Source organism: Seriola aureovittata, chromosome 9 (genome assembly GCF_021018895.1).
Source record: "Seriola aureovittata isolate HTS-2021-v1 ecotype China chromosome 9, ASM2101889v1, whole genome shotgun sequence".
NCBI lineage: Eukaryota > Metazoa > Chordata > Actinopteri > Carangiformes > Carangidae > Seriola > Seriola aureovittata.
In genome coordinates this window covers 22,969,429-22,993,962 of record NC_079372.1, presented here as the reverse complement: position 1 = coordinate 22,993,962, position 24,534 = coordinate 22,969,429, and the positions used below count along the sequence as shown (strand labels likewise).

Sequence of the window (24,534 nt, the reverse complement as noted above, 5' to 3'; positions counted from 1 at the left end):
TAACTTCAATTTTGTCGGAATTCATATATAAAAAACATGCCTGAAGTTTGACCGACTGATTAGTCTCATCTTGCTTCATAGATAAAAACAAGTAACTTTTCCAGGGTAAAGAGTTGTTCCACTGTTACATGGCCAGGAGGAGATCTGTATTGCTCCTCCTGAATCTGAGGTTCGATAATCAGTGGGAGCCTCCTCTCCAGCTCCCTGGCGTAGGTTTTCTCTGAGCAGCACAATGAGCAGTGTGATACCCCGATAATTCAAGCACACCCTATGGTCCTCTGTTTGAAAATGGGAACCATCACCCCAGTCTGCCAGTCCGCAGGCACTGTCCCCAACCTCCATACACCAGTAAAGAGGTGTGTCAAATTCAAATTTAAATATACTTCATTGGCATGACAGATCAGAAACCTATATTGCCAGAGCAGTACAGAAAATTATTAACATTGACAGATGATTAGCAATAAATATACAATAATGTGATACTATCAATCATCATGACAAATACAATATGATAAATAATAATTATATTCTATTCCGCTCGTGAACACAGGACATAGGAGCTGTCCATAACATATGGAAGGAATGAGTCTAATATAAAAACATAGTCAGCTGTGATACTGTCAGAGATGGACTCACTCAGAAACATTAACTACAGCACTTGTTTCTCTTCCTGTCTGACAACAGTCAACATGTTAAACTGCAGCTTGACTTTTCTCCTACATTGGCAGTTTCTGAGGATAAACTCAGGACATATACCGTTAATCTTTTGTATGTCTGTCTCCCTGTCTACCTGTCTGTCTCTCTGTCTACTTGTCTCTTTCCCTGTCTGCACCCCAGGTACTCGGACCTCTCCAGTCCATCCAGGACTCTGGTGTACTCAAGGTGAGCCTGGTAGAACCTGCTCCTGTAGTTCAGGTTGGATCTGATGTAGTTCAGGTAGTCTGGAGTTCCAGGGCAGACCACATTATCAGCCAGGACCACCGACCCCTGGGCCAGGAGACTGCAGTCCTGCAAAGGTGGGGGATGTTGGTTAAATGTCACAGGTCAGAGGTCAGAACATACAGTGGGTTCAGGGGTCAGAGGTCATTACCTCCAGCAATCTGATGTCCGGCAGATAGCGGTCCTTCCAGTGGTCAAGGAAAACAAAGTCAAATGTCTGGATCCCAAACATTTCGGCCATTTTAGGAATGAGGTCAGCTGATTGGCCTTCCAGCACGCACACCTGCCGGAGTGACGTCAGTAATCAATAATCACACCCATAACTACTTTAATCTAGAAAGTGATTCACTTTGTATGTGTGCAGCAACTGTCCCACAAGAAATCAGACTTTGTTTAAGGAAGTGAGCAGATGCTTTAACTGTTTTAATGAAGAGTATTTCTCCATGTGGGGGGTCTTCCTCTGGAAAATGGAGGCTGAACCCAGAGGGGGGTAAATGTGCTTTACTGCAGCTGTAGCTGGTCTCTTTGCCTCTAGGGAACAGCTCACTGTCCTGTCACGGTCCTGCCTTGGACATGGATGTGATGGCACCTCTGATGTGCCATCACATAGGGCCCATAGGACCTCCTTTATGCCTCCTCTCCCTTCAGCCTCCTGAACCACTCCTCCGGAGAGACCAGGTGGGACAGATCAGCCTCATCTTGGTGGAACTTAATTCACTACAGATGATCTGTTCTTGTTGACTAGAACTTGTTTATGTGTCCTCTCTGCTTCCTGTTAGGTAAACCTAGTGACCATCCACCTGTTTGATGCTGAGGTACTGACTAAATCCTGGGCCATGTTCGATGTTTATGTTTATTAGGTTAGTTTTATCTGAGAATGTGTGAGTGATTGATGACCCCTGACCTCTGACCTTGTCCTGCAGGCCTGCGTGTTGGATGACCTGTCGCGCCACGCAAGCGTAATCAGGGTTCATCTCCACAGTAATCAGCCTTGTTGAAGGAGGCAACAGCCTGGTGATGCGAACAGCAGAGTAACCACAGTACGTCCCCAACTCCAGTACTGTGGATGGAGATGTTTCCATGACAACCGAGTCCAAGATGGCGCCTGGGAGACAGAGTGCCATGTGATTAACAGAATACACACATCTGTAAATACGTTTGGTTGAGTGTGTATGTGTGTGTCTGTGTGTTTGTGTATGTGCGTGTGTGTGTGTCTGTGTGTATGTGTGTGTCTGTGTGTTTGTGTATGCGTGTGTGTGTGTGTGTGTGTGTGTGTGTGTGTGTGTGTGTGTGTGTACCTTTCTCGTCTCCTATGTTCATCGCCCACTCTGTGTGTTTACAGAAGTGATCGATGGCTCTGATGACGCTGTCTGGATCTCCTCTGACTGCATTTATAATGACAGCCCGCAGGAGGCGCTGTGAGACAGACAGGTCAGAGAGAGAGAGAGACAGGTCAGAGAAAGCGGCAGGTCAGAGAGAGAGAGACAGGTCAGAGAGAGAGACAGATGGGTGAGAGAGGGAGACAGGTCAGAAAAAGCGACGGGTCAGATAGAGCAACAGGTCAGAGAGAGACAGACAGGCGAACAGACAGGTACTCAGAGGTCACCTGAGGTCGTGTTGTTCGTGTCAGGAGGTCAAGGGTCATCTCCAGCACGAAGTCGTACCACAGCAGAGCCAGAGTGGAGTTAGACTGAACCAACCAGGGAATCATACAACGACACACAGCATACAGACCGACCAGGACCACCGACACTGTGAGCACAGACATCCTGGGAGACAGACAGGCAGAGACAGACAGTCGTCATCAGTACTGTCTTGAGGGGGTCCAGCAGTATCTTCAACGACACTGGAGAGCCTGACCCTCCACACCAGAGTTAGCTGAGTGTCCTGCACAGTACCTGAACCAGGACACCAACCCCGACACCTGTGATCCTTCAAGCCATATCTATAAACTGCTCATGTGACTGTTGTAAGAATGACATACCACTTAGAGACTTTAAATCGTTCTACCCCCGGGAAGCAGGAATTGACTCTGGCCTCAGCACAATACAGATTCATCAGGGCCTTTTCTTATTTGGACCCAACTCTGCAACATTCGTTCATTTTTCATTCAAATCTTTATTTATACAGGGAAGGCCATTGAGAGCAAGCTCTCTTATTCAAGGACTCCCTGACACAAAATATGCAATACAACACAAGAAGACTCGTGTGTGCACCCTGTGGAGTCTAATACAATTACTAAGCCTATAAAGAGAACTAGCTCCTATAAAATAATCCTGTTTAACAACAGTGTCAGAGGTCTGACTGACCTCAGCAAGATCTTTTCCTCTAAAGTCATACACACTTTGACTAAAATGATCTTATCTGTAATGAGAATTATCTCACTGGATGAGTGAGTTCATAAGTTATTATTATCACACAGTTCACTAATTTCTGCATTCAGTAGTAGCTGTAGTATTAACAGTATTACAGTATCAGTACCAGCTGCTGTTGTGATGGCCTTTGTTTCCTCTGTAGTTTCCCTCCTCTTCTTCTTCTTCTTCAGTCCTGTCTGTCTGTCTGTCGTTGTGTCTGTTGTATTATTTGTCTCTGAGTTAAACTGATATCTTTGTAAATCTGAAGTACAGTAAAGTGCTGATCAGCAGTTCATTTTAATCCTGTTTCAGCCAATCAGCTTCTTAATCCTGCGGACTGTCTGTCTCTGTACAGCACCTGTCTGTCTGTCCCTTTCGCCCCACCCTTGGGTGGCTCTATGGGGTGTACAACACTCCACCACTGACCCAAATCAACCACAGAAAAGTTTTTGAAAACAAAGTTCATGAAGTTTATTAACATGAATATACAAAAGAACCAGGAAACCCCGACCCAGACTGGGAGGCAGCAAGACCAGCAGTGCCCATACCAGGAGCTTCCTCCTTCTGATCTTCATGCTGGCACAGGAACTTTTAAACACTTAATTCCCATGCCAGGTGAATCAGGTAGCACCTGGGCGGAACAGGAGAGGGAGAGGAACAAACAGAGCACCAGGAACACGGTCTCTCCGCAGATACCTGTGTGTGTCTTTGCAGGTTAAATAAAGGCTAGTGGGTTAAAATTTGAATAAGGTTAGCAGATTCAAATATAAATAAAGATTAATGACCTCACACATTTAACTCTATGAATTATTTCTGAGGTCAGATGCTATTTTTCTACTGTGAAGTTTACTTATTCGAACATCACAGTTCAAATTTAGAAATATTTTGTATATTGTATTTAAAGTGAACTGATACACAACATGTTTTTTTTTTTATATCATACTTAAATTTTTTATTTTTATACAAATTCGTGTATATTTCTGCATTATATTCGTTTACCTTGTTGACTCCCACTGAGTTTGTTGTTTTTATAACTGATTTATTTAAAATAAATACAGAACCAATGGACGGCACGTGCCGGGGACGCCGTGCAGTGACGTCACTGACGGTGCGGTGGATGTCCACTTCAGGACGCACCGGAGGAACGGAGCGGAGCGGAGCAGCAACATGGCTGCAGATTATTGGGAGCCAGGAAAACCCAAGATTCTGTCAGACTGAACCGAGCCAAAAATAACCCGGGACAGACCGGGACAAACCTTCCCGGTGAGTAACCCTTACTGCCGATCCCTTTATGACAGGGAAACCGTTTTATGAAAGAATGACGGAGCCGTTAACGGAGCGACCGTCTCAGAGATTAACCCGCTCCGCCTCCGCTGATATTTATAACACACACTGAGGACATTAACTGCAGCAAATAGACGGGTCCCTCCTCATACACTAATACATAAACATGTAGAGAGAAAACACACAGAACATAGATAGTACCAGAAAAAGAGCACACAGCATAGACAGTGCCACAGAGAGAACACAGACAGAACCATAGAATGCAGAACATAGACAGTACCACATAGACGGTACCATAGAGGGAACACAGAACACAGTGAGGATCAGAGAATGCAGAGCATAGACAGTACCAGAAAGACAACACAGACAGTACCACAGAGAGGACACAGAACCTAGACAGTGCCAGAGAGAGGACACAGAACATAGACAGTACCAGAGAATGCAGAACATAGGCAGTACCAGAGAGAGGACACAGAACCTAGACAATACCAGAGAGAAAACACAGAACATAGACAGTACCACAGAGAGGACACAGAACCTAGACAGTACCAGAGAGAGGATACAGAACATAGACAGTACCACAGAGAGGACACAGAACATAGACAGTACCACAGAGAGGACACAGAACATAAACAGTACCACACAGAACCAACACGATAATATAAACACTGGCTGTTAGCTGTTGTTAGCTGTTAGCAGTTGCTTGTAGCTGTGGTAAGCTGTTGCTGTTAGCTGTTGTTAGCTGGGGGTTAAACTGAAACATTCATGAAGCTTTAATTATTTATGTTCAGCTGTCTCGGCGGACATGTTAATGACGTACCGTGATGTCACAACATCAAACAGTGATATAATATACCAGTCAGGTTGTACCATATTAACTTGTTAGCTGTATGAGAGATACATACTGTTAGTGTTGTTCAGTTTAGTTTCACTGTTATATTTCAGCGTTTCCATGAGTGGAAACAACATTCACCTTCTTTCTCCAGACCAGTGCTGAGCAGGATACTTCACTATACTCACATGTAGCACACAGTGTACACACTATACTCACATGTAGTACACAGTGTGTAGTGTTGTCTCAAATCCAACACTGCCGTTGTGCAATTAGTGGAAATGACAATCACAACATTGACTGTGATAGTTTCCCACCAAAATATCTGCCCGCTGCTTTGTCCAGGTGACTCAAAATGAGCGTTTTACTTTCCTATGTGCCTCCTGTTTCACATGGCATTGAAATTAGGACGCCATCAGTGTTGTTGACATGTCCTCCCTCCTCTGGCACAAGTTTGAAAATATGTTGATGGTCTCTCCCATTTCGCTATGTATCCAGGATGGACGTACTATGGAAGTACTGAGATACAGCAGTGGTGTAGTCCTAACTTCCTGCGCGGCAAAAACCGAGTCAGTCTCCGGCTCGTCATCTTTGCCTGTCTCACTTTAGAGACCAGGTACCTCAGTTGTCTGCTGACCCTGTGAATTGTGGTGATTTTATTTCACATGGTGTTGATACATGGAGGTGTCAAGCTTACCACAGTACTGTCTTCATTTTTAGCTTTATTCAACCAGGGGCTACTTTGTTAGTGTACTAGCTGTGCCTCCACAGTGTTATCTGGTGAAATGTAGTCAAGTAGTATGGCTCAGGTAAAACATGAACAGATACATGAATGACACAGAATCTCTCTTTTATTACAATGGAAACAGCTCATATGGATCAAACAGCCTATAGTAATCCAGCAGTTCACTCAGGGTCTTTTCATACATGAAAACATGTGAAAGGAGAATCTAAAACGGTTGTTGTCTCCTACTGCAGCTGTCATATGCTGAGGCTCTCTGAGTTATTTTACAAGGTTTTTGGAGACAGTGTGTAACGACCGTCACTACATGATCCCTACATGAGTTCAGTGTGTGTGTGTGTGTGTGTGTGTGTGTGTGTGTGTGTGTGTGTGTGTGTGTGTGTGTGTGTGTGTGTGTGTGTCACTCATTGACTCCAGTCTTAGTGATTGGCTAAGTAGCATCATGTGACTAGTGCTGTGAAGTCTAGAAAAGCTGCTCCGGTTAAAACAAACACTCAGTCGAAATGTAATAATTCTCAATAATTTATTGGTTATAGGTCAAGGTCTGGATAGGACAGCATCTGGGTTTGGGAACTCTTAGTGACCTCAGACTTCAGCTAACACTACACTATTTACCAGAAATGAACTCTTCTTCAGTGCTCTATAACAGTGGTTGTCAGTGGCTGTACAGCGCAGCCTGTGTAGGCTAATGTTTTAAATAAATTGCCATTTTATCCAGGTGTGAAACTATAAAATGTATTAATACATTACATGGTATCCGATTGGTGCATAGACTTGTGTAATTGCTAATTCTTGATCCACTATTTTAGGCAGTATCTGAGTCATTTCCAACACTAGTTGGTATCAGAACAACTCTGTTTATACTGGGCCGTTTACCTGTCTGTGTGGGCTTGATGTCCAAAGTCTCAACTGTTCATAGTTGTGGGTTTGTGTTGCTGCTCTGTCAGGTGCCACTGCAGCACTGCTCGATCTGTATGTCTGTGATGGACCTACGTGATGCTTGTCTTGTTCTGACAGTGTGTTTAATCCCTGTGGAGCAGCTTGTGACCTGTATAGAGAGACTTCACTGAGCTGCCAAAGTTCACCCCTCTGTAACAGGGAAAACTCTGATCTCACAAGAGAATCAAGACCGTCGCCATAATAGTAGTGATAGACAGCGTTGGTGTTCTAGCCTTTATTTCCTTTGTTTACCTGTCCAGGTGTGGAATCCAGGCTGGCTGCCACGCCACCCTCAGCGTCACGCCCCCCACTGCCCCCCCGGCCCCCACTCATGGAGAGGATGAGGAAGATCAAACGGCAGTTGTCACTCACTCTGGGGAGGGGAGGGGCTGGGGGAGGGGAAAGGACGCTGAGTGACACCATCAACCAGGAAGTGACATCGCACAGTGATTCAGGTCTCTCTCTCACACACACACACTCACACACACAGACATTTTAATGTGTGATCAGCAGGTAGATCACTTGCAGCTTGGACATCAAATCAAACATGGGCTTATTGATCCAGAATCAGGTTTGTCTTATAAATCTATGAATAACTGAGCCAAGCCCCTTAGAGGTCCTGAACCTGGTTCTGGACTTGGTCCTGGTGCTGAACCTGGTCTTGGACAATTCTGAGGTTAGGATCTGTATGATTTCATTTCCTGAATGGACAGTTCAGTGGCTGGATCATTAGGAAGAGAGAACACCACTACAGTAGCAGGTCTATTCTCCTTTTCTGTTCTCCAGAGTTGTGAGAGATACCTTTTGTGTGGAGAAATAAACTGAAAACAGATGAGATATAAGATGATGTTTACCCTGGACCACAGAGGGTCAGTTGGTGTTTTCTGACCCTATCACCAGAAGAATGTGTTGAAGGTATTTTCATGGAGACAACTGCTCTCTGAAAAATGATCTCTGATGTAGACCACACTGAAAAATTTAGTTTAAAGTCTGTTCTGCATTTATGGCACCTTTTGATTCCTCACTGACCTTCTGATCTGGGGTCTACATTCTTCCTCCTATTTCTTCTCTTCTCTCTCAGAGGTGTCTCTTCGTTCTTCTTCTGGTGGTTTGAAGGTTCGAGGTTCTTCTTCTTCTGTTCAGTCTCTCCTTCAGTCGTACAGCAGCTCACTGAGGAAACCTCGAGGCCTCGGACGCAGCCTGAGCTCTTACCTGAACCACACCAACAGACTGGGTACTAGTGCTGCAAATACATGTGTACAAATACCACACTATAATAATAGTAGTAATAATAGTTAATCATTATTTATACAGCACTTTTCGAAGCAGATGTTACAAAGTGCTCCATAAGGAAACACAACAGATTAAAAAACAGTAGAGACAGTAAGAATAACACAAGTAAACACAACAACACAAACTAACTAACTGACCGACACAGGTTCAAACCTGCAGAAGTTTTTCCTTCAGTGTTGAGGCTGATCAGTGTGAACTACAACCTGACCAACAGACAGGTCACTGATACTATAATACTGTCACAGAATAAATTCTGGCCCTGTTGTCTGATCACACTGTGTGAATGAATTCAGTAAAAATATTAGTTAAATGTATGTATATATGTGCATTTATACATACAGTATACTTGTGTGTGTGTGTCACAAACATTTGTGTATATGTCAGTATTGATGCACAGGTCCTTTGTTGTACATTACTCAGCTCAGACTTAGATTGTGTGAGTGTGTGACCAAAGGCCTGTACTGCGAAGCAAGTTCAACATGTCCAGGATAACTTTTCGTTATCTGGTTTAACTAAATCCAACAGTGACCATCCTGGATAACCTGTATTATGAAGCTGGTTATTAACTGGCTCAGTTAACCCTGGGTTTATCTATCTGGTTACGGGTGCATTCATGTGAAAGAGGTGGAGTTGTTAATTATAAGCAAAATCGTCAGAACCAGGAATAAAGTACTTAATTTGATATGAGAAGAAACACCGATACTTGCAGGTAAATGCAGTTATAGCAACACCCATCAGTGATATTCAACAAGGTGAAATGTAAACAATATGATCACATGACTGGAATAAAAAATACATAAGAAACACTAGAAAATAATTAATGATTATTAAAGTCAGACTAAAGATATATTGTAAATAAGTGCATGAATTATCATGAAGTTTCTTACTGAGTATTTTCGCTCTTTTTTCGAACGATGAACAAACTGTTATGAACATGTGAATCAGATAAAACAGTTAAAGTTAATGTCAGACTGTTTCTGCTGCAGAGAGGAGAGAAGTAGTTGATGTCTGAAGAGTCAGTCTGACTGAAATGTTCATTTATAATCATAGAAATATTTAACAGTGTGTGTGTCATTGTTCTATTCAAAGACATCAGAGGTTTAGTTTTTATTTCCAGTTCTGGTCACAGAGTCTCCTCGTGTTATTCTGAGCTGCAGTGATGAAGAAGAGAGTAAAAGTAATCCTGTCGGATTAAAGAATCCGTGTTCAGTTCAAATGAAGCTATAATAGTTATTATGTAGTTATTTAGTGTGATTAGAAGCTTTGTTTTAAAGTAGAGAGTAGACACGTGGAAAGACTCAAACAGTAAAACAATTCCGCTGATTTATAAAAATGTGTACCGATTATTTATCACTTTATTGTAAATCTTTTTGTTCCCATTGGGATCCTGTATGAATGATGACTCAGTTTTTCCAGTGATATGATTGGTCAGTAATTTGGCTATTGACAGGTTCTGATCTAATCCTCTAAGTTAACCTGCTCCGAAGCAGGTTAGGAGTGCAACGTAAGATGCCATGGTGATTTACCCCGTTATTGTAGGACAGAAAACCCAGAGTTAAACTTTAAGTTACCTCAATAACCTCAAATCCTGCTTCATAGTACAGACCTCTGGTGTGTGTGTTTTCAGAGATTGTCCATGAAGATGTGAAGATGAGTTCAGATGGAGAAAGTGATCCGGCTTCTTCTTCAGATGACGTACAGAGTCCAGTTAGAGTCAGACTGAGGAACAAGAAGATCTCTACTGAGGTACACACACAGTTCAGAAACGCATACACACACACAAACACACACACACACACACACACACAGACAAATATACATAAACACACACACTCATACACAAACAAACACTTATACATAAACACAGTGAGTGACTCGCCAAGACTTTGTTTGACAGTGACTTACAAAGCATTTAATTTGACTGAAGCACAGAGAACCGGATGTTCTCTGTAAATACTAGTAAGTAGTAAATACTGTTTACCAGCTAGCGAGTGTTTGTTTAATGATCAAAGCGGAGAGGGTAAATACTCATATGTAGTAATGGGGTCTCACTTATACTTACTTTCCTGTCTATCTGTCTGCCTCGCTGGCTGTCTGTCTGGCTGTCTGTCTCTTTCCTGTCTGTCTGTCTGTTTCCTGTATGTCTGGCTGTTTCCTGTCTGTCTGTCCGTCTCTCTGTCTGTCTAACTGTTTCCTTCTGTCTGTCTGTTTCCTGTTGTGTTACAGGACATTAATAAACGTCTCTCGTTACCGGCTGATATTCGTCTTCCTGATGATTACCTGGAGAAGTTTAATCTGATTGGTCCAGCTCTGTTTGAGCAGCCAATCAGCAGGAGGCTGCGTAGAGTGTCTCTGGTATGTCTGCCTGTCTACATTGATTGGTGCATGTGGGCGTGGCCTATTCATCATTATGTGCCATGTTATACCTTTGCTCAATCTGCTGTGAGCTGGAAAAGAAACTTGGTACCCTAACTGGAAATGATCTGCTAATGCTTCCCATGAAATCTGATTAGAATCAGCCCGATGGTGGCGCTATAATTAACAGTGAAAAATGCGAAAGGCTGAAGTTTGTTGATATCTTATTTGTTTGTCATGATATTTACCAATGAACTTAAAGAGGACGTGGCTCAACAGATAAGTAGTACAGAGTCAATTACTGTTGTGCTGATCATCACAAAACTTGCAGGATGTGTCCCCATAAGCATCTGGAACACACTCTGAAAGTTTCATTCAAATCTACTAAAATATGAATGTACAAATATAAATGAGAAAATGTTTGTCCGGTCATTACAAAATTCACAGGAACATGTGCATGAAGTCGATGCAAATTGCGCCATAAATCAATAAGTTTGTACAATCATCACGAAACATGGCAGCTATTTATGTTGAACTGAGCTTGTAAAACCTTAAAAGCTTAAAATTGGCCAATAGGGGGCACCACACATCTTTTCCTTATGGCCTTACAGTATAGTATTTTCTTATTTGAAACTGGGCCTCTGTCCTAGAAGCCTTTGTTACTTAAACATAAAGTTAAGTGCTATATTAGTGGATTTCATCTTCTTCAGTGTGTTGTTAGTGTAGCACTAACATTGGTGGACTAATGAATGGATATATAGTGAGTCATAATGGAAACAATATCACTGGGTGGATGTTGTGTAAAACTTACTGTTGGTGTCACAACCAAATATTTGAAATTTTTTATTGTCATTCACTTTTCATATTTATGATTACTAAGAGTCGAGAGGTGAAGTTTGTCTCCATGATGTGATATATATCATATATATCATATAAATCATATTCATGATGTATATATCATGTATATGATTTATATGATATATATGGAGACCAGTGTCCAATAATAACTTTACTTTTTCCAGTAGTGAATAGTGTAAAGAAATATTGTTTCAATTCCTGTAATAAGCACAAAAGGCGGTCTACACACAGATTATATTAATCCTCTCTCTCTCTCTCTCTCTCTCTCTCTCTCTCTCTCTCTCTCTCTCTGTCTGTCTGCAGTCAGAGATTGGTTTTGGGAAACTAGAAACGTACATCAAACTGGACAAACTGGGAGAGGTGACGACACACATGATTGTACTTGTGTTCATGTTTATTTATTTTCATCTCCAGCTGTTTAAGTTTCAAAGACAGGTCAACTTTATTGTCAGTTATGTCATACGTACCGACGTGTACAAGTACTAAACAAAACAACAAAGGGCTTAAAGCACTAGAATTTGAATATTTTTAAGTTAAACTCTCTCTCACCTGTCTCCCTGTCACCTCACTGTCTCACCTGTCTTTCTTAACTTTCTGTCTCACCTGTCTCTCCCTCTCACCTGTCTGTCTCACCTGTCTGTCTTTCCTGTCCCGCTCTCACCTGTCCCTCTCTCACCTGTCTGTCTTACCTGTCCCTCTCTCACCTGTCAGTCTCACCTGTCCCTCTCTCACCTGTCTCTCTCTCACCTGTCCTGCTCCCACCTGTCTGTCTCACCTGTCCCGCTCTCACCTGTCTGTCTTACCTGTCCCGCTCTCACCTGTCTGTCTCACCTGTCTGTCTTACCTGTCCCTCTCTCACCTGTCTCTCTCTCACCTGTCCTGCTCTCACCTGTCTGTCTCACCTGTCCCACTCCCACCTGTCTGTCTCACCTGTCCTGCTCTCACCTGTCTCTTTCTCACCTGTCTGTAGGGGACCTACGCTACAGTGTATAAAGGTCGCAGTAAACTGACTGAAAACCTTGTGGCTCTGAAGGAAATTCGACTGGAACATGAAGAAGGAGCTCCATGTACTGCAATCAGAGAAGGTACTACAGTACTGATTTTATACTACAATACTAAAGTACCGATACTACAGTACTAAAGTACTAATACTGCACTACAGTACTCATACTACAATACAGTCCAATAACATCAGTATTACTACAATATTTGTTTTATTACTGTAGTCAGTAGTACTACAGTATCAGTAGTACTACAGTAGTAGTAGTACTACAGTATCTGTAGTACTATAGTATCAGTACTACTACAGTATCTGTAGTAATATAGTATCAGTACTACTACTGTAGTGTGTGTGTTTATTACACGCTGTGTGTTTTCAGTGTGTTCACTTCACCTGTGTTTTCTCCCTCAGTGTCTCTGTTGAAGGATCTGAAACACGCTAACATCGTCACGCTTCATGACATCATCCACACACAGAAGTCCCTCACGTTGGTGTTTGAGTACCTGGTGAGACACACACACACACACACACACACACACACACACACACACACACACACACACACACACACACACACACACACACACACACACACACACTGTATTTAGTGTATTGGGTCTGTAATGTGTGTGTTAATGTGTGAGGCTGTTGTGTGTTACAGGACAAAGATCTGAAACAGTACCTGGACGACTGTGGAAACATGATCCATGTTCACAACGTCAAAGTGAGGAAGCTTCACTTTTATTCATTTGTTACCGTCAGTTCTCCTGATGCTGCTGATAGTGTGTATTTATACTGCTCTACTCATCATATCATCACATCACATCACCACAGAGCTCAGATTGTCTGTGTGGATGTTCATATCACCTGGAATCAGTAACAGACAGCGATGCTCAGGAACAGAAGACAACAGTGTGTCTAACTCATTCAGAAAATCACCTAGTTGTCCCGGAGTATAGTCGATGACAACCACAGAGACTTTTAGCAGAGCAGTCACCATAACAAAATGGTACTGTAGATGGAGGATTTGTTTAGAGGTAACAGCTTAATGTCGTTTTGTTGGAAATTAGGAGACCAGTCCCGCCTCGTCGGACGGGCAGACAGGAAGTATGGGAGGATGTGTAGTTGCTGGAGAGGAGTTTTCAGGTCTGATCCAGGTCTCAGTGAGAGCCAGAAGCTGAAGGGTTAGCTGGAAGGCAGGAATTAAATCAGCTTTGTTAACTGCAGACTGGCAGGTCCATAGTCCAACAGAGAGGAAGACACATATGGGTGAGGACTGTTGGCTGAGGGTTAGCCAGATTTCTGGTTTACATAGCTCATGGGTGAAGTAGGAGGGCCCCTGGCCCCTTAACAGAATTTTGCTTAGGGCCCCAGGTGGGTCAGGACCCACTCTGGTGTTGCAGGACCTTGGAATCATGCGACCATGTGATTCAGGCTAGCTAGCATGGGCGCGCTTTTACTGAAGTAAGACTGGATGTATCAGAGATCCATAAAATTGTCTCTTTCTTTTTTTTAAAAAAATGAATACCTGTGGGAAGCGACCACACTGTGGAAAAAAGGCTATGCTCAGAAAATGTGGCGCAACACAAAAAAAACTGAATCTTATAAAATATGAACCATTTGTGTGAAATTTGTGAATCTCGAGTAATGGCTAAAAAGTGTTTTCTGAAGTCACCATGATATTCACCTATGAAGAAGGTTTATAGTGTTATTTTGTGATTATTATTTTTCATGGCGCACAGTGCGATCAGTCACAAACGTGGATTAATTCAAGTGTTGTCTGTTCATTAGTGGGAAGAGCTTTTCAATATCTTTTGTCCTTGTAGCTGATAAATACTCTCATAAAGCCGTAGTCATCTGCTGTAAGAATTTACACTGAATAAGTGTTTGAGAAAATGTTTCGGCCTGAATCTGGATCATGTGAGTTTGTCAATTAGATTTTCTAGAGGAAAATTAATTGTTTAGATTAATTGACTAATTGAAAATATAGTCAATAGATGAATTGATAGAAAAAGAGTCGTTAGTGGCAGCCCCTACTGTTGAACATAGTTAAACAATTTGTTTTCTTTCTACTGGTTTTTCTCTCCTCAGCTCTTTGTTCTCCAGTTTATTTTCTGTTGGTCCAGTTTACCATCAACTCATCTCTGAACTGAACTGGTTTTTCTCTCCCCAGCTCTTTCTTTTCCAGTTGCTGCGAGGTTTGTCATACTGTCACCGCAGGAAAGTTCTCCATCGAGATCTGAAACCCCAAAACCTGCTGATCAACGAGCGAGGAGAGCTCAAGCTGGCAGACTTTGGTGAGTCCACCACGTTCATGTTCAGGTTTGTCATTTACACACAAATGCTTAACATACAGGGTAAATGAAGGACGTCAGTGCAACACATAACAGACACACAAACACCACACAGTCGTAAGGGTGAGACTGAGCAGTCCTGACTTTAGCAGCAACAACTTGGATATGAGTCAGTTCCAGTGTATTTTTTACTCTTGCTGCAAACTTTATGTTTTGGTTGAATTTTTTCTTTAAATTTCCATGATTGAACTAACTATATGTTACAATTATGAACAAACACAATCGGTTGTGACTAAAAACTTGTGCTGTTCTTGTGTCGAAATCATTGCTTCAAACATTCTCAGTGTAGCTGAAACAGTGTGTGAACCTCGACTAATGACATGAATAGAAGCTAACTGGAGTCTGGAGTTATTAGACCTGGAGTCCAGTCAGTGAAACCAGACTGGAGATGTGGGTTAGAGACATTTGGACTCATAAACTAGACATAATCATTTAGAGAAACATCTGATGTGAACCAGGCCTCACAACAAAGATCTCAGAGACTGTGGATGAAGAAGAGTTGATGAGCATGAAGCTAAAAGGGTCACAGGGTTTAGATCTTCATCAGTCAACAGCCATACAAACTGTCTATAAATGGAGATAATTCAGTTCTACTCTCCAAAGAAGTGGATGTCCAGCTGAGATGACTCCAGAAGCTCAACAAAGAAGCTCAGAGTCACAGTTTGACCAGTTATTAAATCCAGAGGTTAATGTCTGTGTTCAATAAAAATTATAACTGTTTGTGTGATTCAGATCTGAGTGATTCAATGGGTTAAGTCTGAGTTTTAGTGTGTAAAGAGAATTCACAGTTTGTCAGGAATAAGCGAGGGTGTAGTCATTTATGCTGTGTACTGTACCTCTCCGCCTGAGTGATGGCCTCCACCCAAAGAGAGCTGGCTCTCACATGCTAACTTACCTTACTGTTTACAGGATGTCATCCTCCACTGCTCTGTAGCCATTCACATTCAGCCCCCCACTTCTGGTCAAGCCCCCTCATTTTCCCACAGGTGACCAGTCAGAACAGGACCCACTATTATAGTGGTCATTGGACAAATGAATGTGACATAATGATGTCACTGAGATAATGATGATGTCACCGGGACGAGGTTGCTCAGGTGCTGTGTGTGTTTCAGGTTTGGCTCGAGCGAAGTCGATCCCAACAAAGACATACTCTAACGAGGTGGTGACACTGTGGTACCGACCACCGGACATCCTGCTGGGCAGCACCGACTACTCCACTCACATCGACATGTGGTCAGTACTATTACTACTACAGTAGTATAGTTTCAGTACTACTACAGTATACTGCAGTGTCAGTACTGTTACTACTGCAGCATACTGTAGTACTAAAACAGTGTACTGTAGTGTCAATACTATTACTACTATTAAATACTGTAACAGCAATCACGTTTCTTCTGAACACGACCTGAGACTCAGGTGTTTTATAGTTATCAGACTCTGATCTTCTCTTTCTCTGTGTCTCTGTCTGTCTGTCTCTAAACTGTTGTCTGTCCTTCTGTCTATCTCTCTGTTCATCTCTAAACTGTCTGTCTGTCTCTCTGTCTGTTTATCTCTCTATCTGTCTGTCTGTCTGTCTGTCTCTCTGCCTGACTGTCTGTCTTTAGGGGTGTTGGTTGTATCTTCTATGAGATGGCCACAGGTCGACCTCTGTTTCCTGGTTCCACGGTGGAGGAGGAGCTTCACTTCATCTTCAAACTGCTTGGTGAGAACCAATAAGCTCCTGATATTTTTGTTCATGGAAACAGTGTTTGATGTATTTGTGTATTTGATGTATTTGTGTGTGTATTTGATGTATTTGTGTGTGTGTGTGTGTGTGTGTGTGTGTGTGTGTGTGTGTGTGTGGTGTGTGTGTGTGTGTGTGTGTGTGTGTGTGGTGTGTGTGTGTGTGGTGTGTGTGTGTGTGTGTGTGTGTGTGTGTGTGTGTAGGTACTCCGACAGAGCAGAGCTGGCCTGGGATCAGTTCTAATGAGGAGTTTGTGACATACAACTACCCTCAGTACAGAGCAGAGAGACTGAGTAACCACACCCCCAGGTACAGTACTACATACAGGTACACAACAATACTACACACAGGTACACAACAATACTACACACAAGTACACAACAGTACCCCCCCCCTTCATTATTTAAATTTGGGAGATATAATAATGTGACAATAACCCTATTAATAAAGGCTCAATGCACCAAATAACACTGTGTGTGTGTGTTGTTCAGGCTCAGCAGTGAAGGAGTGGAGCTGTTGTCAAAATTCCTGCAGGTCGGTAAATGTGTCGCAGAGAAAAAGTGACATCATCATATCTGAAACAGTTTTCACGAGAACTGGATGATAAAGTTTTAATTTAAACTTTTAAACTGTAGTTTGAAGGGAAGAAGAGGATCTCTGCAGTCGAGTCGTTGAATCATCGTTACTTCAGTAACCTTGGAGTCAGAGTGATGTCACTTCCTGACAGTAAGTTTAAACACAACCTTTGACCCCAGAGTTATGTGATGTTACTGTGTACAATGACATCACAAAGTCATTGTGATTGTTCTTTCAGCGACGTCCATCTTTAGTCTGCCAGAGATCCAGCTGGAAAAAGAAACAACAAGACCGACAGCAACACCTGACACAGGTAACCCTAACACACACGACATAGGTGACACAGTTAACACACACACACACACACATACCACACACACACACACACACACACACACACACACACACACACACACACACACACACACACACACACACAAACACAAACACACAGCCCGTCAGTGACCATTAGATCTAAACCAGAACTAGAAACAGATGCAGGACTACAGGTCTCATCAGCCTGAAGACAGGATGATGAGAGATCAGGCTGGACCAGGTCCACCTGAAGGGAAAACTACGGTGGCCCCTGAGGACAAACCACATACAAGAAATCAGAAAACATGAATGGAAACGCATACAGATAGAAGTGATGCAGCTGGGTAAACTGTGAAGAGTGAAGTTAAACATGAAGCCTTAAAGTATCGGTAAGGATACTTTAAGGCTTCATGTTTAACTTATGACAACATGGTAACTCCATCCGTGGAGGAAATCATGTGATATGACTGAAAGCTCCAAACCAGCTCCACGGTGGAAGAGTAAAATTTGTCGACTTGTTGGTTTAAGATACTTTTTTTTTTCTGTTCAGCAAACAGTCCGACCAGGAGGAGGAGTCTGCTCTTCTGACACCCCCAGGGCGAAGGCTATACTAATGGTCTCACAGGAGGTGGGATCTGCTCTTCTGACATCATCTGCGAGCGGGGTCTGTCACAGGACAGACAAAGGGAAACTGAAAGGACAGGAAGTGGTGATTTTTTTCTGGAGGAGGAAATGCTGCTGGGGAACAGGAGGTAAAACAAAAGAAGAAGAAAACTAACAAGAGAAGAAGAAGAAGAAGCCTAGAGACACAGTAATTAATCACAGCAGCCATCTGACCAATCACAGAAAAGCATAGAGCTTCACTTCAGTACATGAAGAGATAAAGACATGAGTTAATGATTTAAAGCTTACTGAACAGATGTCTTCCATTTTCACTGCACAGATTTAAAACTTAAGACTCTTTATAGGATCCTGGAAAAAGTGGAATTATATCATGAAGATTTGTTGTCATAGAAACACCTGGAAACACCTGGAAACAGTGTCACTTGTATGAACACCTGCAGTGTCTGCAGTGGAGCTGTTTCAGTTAACCCTGTTTCACTTTCACAGAGAAACATCAGTGATGAAATAGTAAACAAAATGACATCACAGTCATTCAGATTGATGATGTCACAGGTGATAGATGGGACTCTCTTCACATTTTTTAAAAGTAATAGAAACACATCAGAGAACAGGGAGGACTGTAATAGGTTAATACCTTAAATTATGGCTGCATTTGTTTTAAAAGCAGAACATCAGAATTTATCATCAGGTCAGACAGGACGTGCTGCAGACAGATTGATTTTTACCTGTTTTATATTCAGAACTGAGTATAAACTGTAAATAACAACTGTATCTGCAGTAATAAGAGAGAGAAGGTCATTTTAAATGAATTACTTTTACATTAAATGCTGACGAAGAACGTTTATAAAATGTAGCTCTTCAAAGTTTAAAGAACTTTATAATCTGTGTTTCTGCCATAGTACAGTACTAAAACAACAGTACAGTATCTACAATACGATAGTGTTATTATAAAACACTGTTCGAACAGAAATCTGCAGAAAACAGGAAGTGACTCTTTTATTCTGAAAGTATGAAACTGGTTTCTGCTGTTCTGCATGTGTGTCGTACACTCTGTCTGTATACTGTAATACTGTTAATATAAATACAAATACTGTAAAAATACAGTAATACTGTAAATATTACACAGTAATACTATACATCTTCAGTGAACAGCTGTGAGTCAGAGCAGCTGTTTTCTCTCCCTGTGCTGTTTATTACAGATACATTTATTTCAACAGGATTCATAAATTAACTTATTGTTTTTATTTTTGTTGTTGGTTTATAAGTTGTTTTTCTCACTGAGACTGTTGGGAACCTGGAGAGGACAATGTGATGTCACCAGGGCCTCAGTGACATCATTGCTGTCTCCTCTGTGAACCATATGACATGTCAAAGGACAGTGCTCTGATTGGCCGGCGTAGTTCTGTTTGTCGCTGCAAAGACTGAGCTTCACAAATAAAACAAAACTTTGCTCACACCGAAAAGTTTTACTTCAAAGACACTTAAAGTTTTTGTTTCAGAGCCAAGACAATGAGCACTCAGTCAGTCGACAGCCATTATTCAGCCGACAGTAAGCTGACAGTTAGCTGACAGCCATCATACAGCCGACAGTCAGCCAACAGTTAGCCAACAGCCATGGTTCAGCCGATAGTCAGCCGACAGTTAGCTGATAGCCATCGTTCAGCTGACGATCAGTTTTTCTGTCACATCTGTGATGATTTCATTGGAAATTCCAGATGTTTGGGAGTTGGAGACATTTTTCCTCATCCTTTCAGTTTAGATTCAAAGTCAAATAGAACTTAAGATCAGGCCTAAGCTTTAGGCAGAACAAACAGTTTTTTGTGTCTTTATTTACAGCTGACAGAAGTTTTGTTTGTGGAAACAAACTAAAACATTTTAAACTGATTGAGAGCCTCATGAAGTTTTAACCTCACGTGCTCAGAGTCCAGGTGTCGGTGGGCGGGACTTATCCACAGTTCATCAGTCTCGGGTAGATTTTCTTCAGATTCTCGTTCCTTCAGACAATTTTTTTTAAGAGTTACAAGCATTTTTTTTTTTTTTTTTTTTAAAGAGATGTGATGAAACATTAGCAATAGAAAAGTATTGATCAGAAGACAATAATGATTTATCAGAGTGTTAATATCAATGTGTTTGACTCAGAGAAATCTGGGGCTTAATCTGCTGTAAAATGTCACAATATGTACATGTTTGTATGTGAGAGGTTGAAAATATAAAATATATGAAGAGAACACCTTTATATTTTATTGTCTTCCTGAATATCAGTGGATCAACTTGATGCTGATCAGCAGAATCTCCACAAATCTAACCTTATAAATAATTTATGTCCAGTTTAAAGCAACAATCAGACAACAGAAATACAATTAAATTTCCAAAGTGTTAAATATCTGACAGAAACAAGAAAATGTTGCAGTTTTTGAGTTTAATATTTCAAATAATTTAGGTCTGTTTTAGAGTTTTTTAAAGAATGAGTTTAAAATATTTTTTCTGTTGCTCATAATGAAAATGTTTCAATTAAAATCCACTGACATTCAAAGTGACAAAACAAGAAAAAGTGGAGAAGGTGGCAGTAAATCTGAGTTCAGAGTGTTTCTGTGTTTCTGTGAATCAAACAGACACTCTGAGTCACAGTGAAGCTTCACACATGTTTATGCAGAGTGTTTGTTAATGAATGACTGTTGAATGTAACTACAAACTGTTGATGTGGTCAGTAGTTTAAACTTGACTGAGTTTACAATAATAATGTGTACAGAGTTATTGATTATTAGAGATAATCAGAGTTTTTAACCTGCACGCTGCAGTGTCGTGTTGTTCTCAAGCTGCTGTTCAACTGCAGAGAAAACAGCATTTAGATCTGAGACTAGATCAGCCGTCTCTCTTCAGACGTCACCTGAATGATCCAGACCATTCAGTAAACCTGGTGGCCATATCTGATGGATGGAAACTAAACATGTTAACACCTCACAGGTCAACAGGTTTGACTCCTGGTTTCCAATTGTCACAATAGACACTTAAGAGTTAAAACCAGCAGTTACTGTGAAACTAATGAAACTCCAGTCTGATGTCTTTGGGTTAAACAGGCAGCTGTCACACAACTGACTTTCTCATCTGTTACATTTGCTCTTAGTGTCCATAAATTAAGCTTATCAATATCAATCATTTTAAATATTTGGATTTTGGTGTCAATACAATACTAGTGCCAGCACAGACTCCATAATGTAAAGATTTATTATCAAAAAATATCTGATCAGAGAATAAGGATCAAACTGTAATCCTAAATATGGTTTCATTTCAGTCATGATGAAGAAATGACAAAATATCTCAGTGAACCCATCACAAAGTTCAGATTTGAAGAGAAGCAGAAACAGGTGTGGTTTGTTTATTCTAGTTTAGAAGGAATCAGACTAATGAACTGTGGGGAAATGTGTTTGACATCCACATGGATCCAGATGCTGTTTTCTCTGATTTTGTAAATTAACTAACATGCTTTGTTTTGGTTGATAACATACCAAAGTTCTCTGCAATATACTGCACTGCATGATGGGATTCTTCCAGATAACTTCTATGCTGTTTATTCTTTGAATATTCTTCCATCTTCCACAAAGCAGTGCAACATATCTGATGCTATAACTGATCTGCACACTTGAAATATCAGTCAAAGTATGGAAGTTAAAGTATATCCTGTTACTGTGTACAATTCTGTTTACTACATGTATTCTGGATACATTTACAGTATATAAATGTACATTAAAATTCTTTATTTATTCTCAATGTTGGTTGTTTATGTTAGTGTTAATCAAAGACTCATTCATTTCTTTTTACATAAGAGCCGGTGTACTCCAGCCTCTTTTAAAATAAAAATAATGTTGTCCTGTCATGTTCCAGAGCCAATCTGAGATGTGTCCTTTTTAAAAATAAACAACGGCAATGGCGGATGTAGATACGGAGCGACATGGGCAGCCACCTGGGGCGGCATCTTGTCGCGGCAGGGCACCTGCAAAGAAAAAACAAAAAAAAATTGTTACCGTGGTGCAATCGGTTTTCTGTTGCTCATTTGCACATCATGTCAATGACACAGGGGTGTTGGTTTGCATATTTTGGTAGGACAGAATTATCCCTACCAATATTTCATGAACTCGTTCTCACTATGTTTGCAGCGAAGTCATATTAGGTCATTACAATGTGCCCTCCAAGAGGCTACGTCTCCAAGACAACCGATTTAGGCATGCTAGCATTTGATTGACTGAAAGGACGGGGGCTCTTTGAAGGCTCACCTCATGTGAAAATATCACAGTGATACCTAACCTCACCAGAAAATGTCAGCCGATGTTATTTAACCATTTATGAGCAGCACAATGGAGTAGTGGTTAGAACTGCCACCTCACAGAGATAAGATTCTGGTTTGAGCCTTTTTATGTGCAGTTTGCGTGTTCTCCCTGTGACTGTGTGAAAGCTCTCCGAGTACTCCAGCTTCCTCCTGCAGTCCAAAGACATGCACATAAGGTTTATTGGTGACTTACTATGACGTTTTATACCTTACTATACTATGACGTTTTATGCCTTACTATTATGGTTGCCACCTTCCCTGCAGCAAAATAAAGGATGCCCCCCCAGCGGGTACGCTGCTCCGTGGGCCCGATCACCGCTGGCCCAAGGTTGGGGTGGGGCGCTAGTTGTGGTAAATCGTAACTTAAAACATTGTTTATATTAATAAACAATATTAATCAAGATTCATACTTAAAGTTTAAAGTGTTTTTTTAACAATGGTTTTTAGAAATAAGCTATATAAATAGCTTTTAAGTTAGAAACTCCAAATGTTGAGGAATGATCTCCATCTCTTTATTATAACTCAACAGGATTCTATAATTGTCATTTTATCATAGCTGAGTACTTTAGGCCAACATCAGAGTGTGACAGAGAGACCATGAAAAAATAAGTTTTTGGAGGAACATGAACAGCAGATTATCCTCAGATCATTTCACAGTGCAAATTTTTAAATATAATCTTCAAACACAAACCCTAAGTGTTAAAGCAGATAAAGTAATGTATGCATAATGAAATGTACATAACACAACTTTGGCAGATGTTTACTAGTAGCTATTCAACTTACAACTTATTAACTTAAACTTCAAATCAACTTCTTAACTCAAACTTTACTTATTAACTTAAAATTAATTTATTAACGTACTATTAAACAAAGGCTTTGGTAGCCTACAAAAAAATATATAATATTTGAAAAATGTATAGTGCAGGAGAACAAAAGGATGAAAAAAAGAATAATGATAAAAAATAACCATATCTAATCCTTTATGTTTCCTGTTTCACCACAAATGAAAGAACCCCCCTCCCCAAAAAAGTGTCTGTCTGTCTATGAAAAGACTCGCTGCTTGGCCCGCCCTGCTCTCTCTCACCCTATCACTGACGATCTGTCATCCTTGTGCATCAAACTAACCAACCAGACCAACGAATGCTATGGGCAGATGGGTACTAGCCGTGAGAGACTGAATCAGAGACAGAAGAGAAAGGCCTTAATGTACAACAACGTTTTGTAACGTTTTTATGGCTTATTATACTATGACGTATTTGGACATTTTTAGGCATTACTATACAATAATATTTTGTGACATTTTGATGCCTTGTTATACTATGACGTTATATGCTTCGTTTTTTGACATTTTTATGCCTTATTATACAATGACATTTTTTGAAGTTTTTGTGCCTTAGTAAACTATGAAGTTATATACTATACTCTGACGTTTCATGATGTTTTTATGAATTAGTATACGATGATGTTTTTGGACATTTTCATGGCTTACTATAATATAACGTTTTTTGACGTTTTTATGCATGACTGTACTGTGACTTTTTTTAACGTATTTATGCCTTATTGTACTTTTATGTTTTATGCCTTACTACACTATGACAGTTTTTGACATTTTACTATCTTACTATAGCATGATGTTTATTGACATTTTTATGCCTTATTATACTATGACAATTTTTGATGTTTTTATTCTTTATTACACTATGACATTATATGACTTACAATGCTATGACATTTTTGACGGTTTGATGCCTTATCATAATATACATTTTTTTATTTTTTTATGCATTATTATACTATGACGTTATATCAGTTACTATGCTATGAAATTTTTAAACACTTTTAATACCTTAATAAACTATGAAGTTATATACCTAATTATACTATGACGTTTTCTTGACGTTTTTTTTGTGCAAGATTGTACCGTGACATTTTTTGATGTATTTATGCCTTATTGTACTTTGAGGTTTTATGTCTTACTGCACTGACAGTTTTTGACGTTTTAATGCCTTACTAATACTATAA

The 24,534-nt window shown here is 40.7% G+C and overlaps 2 protein-coding genes across 3 annotated transcripts; one reads left to right on the top strand and one right to left on the bottom strand.

The window, feature by feature from the left end:
* Nucleotides 1–786: 786 nt before the first annotated feature.
* Nucleotides 787–2,707, bottom strand: comta (catechol-O-methyltransferase a). The gene is made up of 5 exons (XM_056385368.1): nucleotides 2,546–2,707; nucleotides 2,238–2,355; nucleotides 1,851–2,044; nucleotides 1,091–1,222; nucleotides 787–1,008 (listed from the first exon to the last, which is right to left on the bottom strand). The coding sequence occupies exons 1-5, from the start codon at nucleotides 2,705–2,707 to the stop codon at nucleotides 787–789; spliced, it is 828 nt and encodes a 275-aa protein (XP_056241343.1).
* A 1,704-nt stretch (nucleotides 2,708–4,411) lies between these two features.
* Nucleotides 4,412–21,956, top strand: cdk16 (cyclin dependent kinase 16). 2 transcript variants are annotated; one of them, XM_056385140.1, is made up of 17 exons: nucleotides 4,412–4,556; nucleotides 7,351–7,545; nucleotides 8,172–8,324; nucleotides 10,011–10,129; nucleotides 10,610–10,738; nucleotides 11,900–11,956; nucleotides 12,567–12,681; nucleotides 13,008–13,102; nucleotides 13,258–13,320; nucleotides 14,770–14,893; nucleotides 16,063–16,183; nucleotides 16,555–16,652; nucleotides 16,877–16,982; nucleotides 17,165–17,207; nucleotides 17,309–17,399; nucleotides 17,488–17,562; nucleotides 18,115–21,956. In XM_056385140.1, exons 2-17 carry the CDS (start codon nucleotides 7,422–7,424, stop codon nucleotides 18,150–18,152), a joined length of 1,551 nt encoding a protein of 516 aa, XP_056241115.1. In that variant the 5' UTR covers nucleotides 4,412–4,556; nucleotides 7,351–7,421; the 3' UTR covers nucleotides 18,153–21,956. The 2 variants fall into 2 exon arrangements, with proteins under 2 accessions (XP_056241115.1, XP_056241116.1); XM_056385141.1 differs by lacking the exon at nucleotides 8,172–8,324.
* The last annotated feature ends 2,578 nt before the right edge of the window (nucleotides 21,957–24,534 follow it).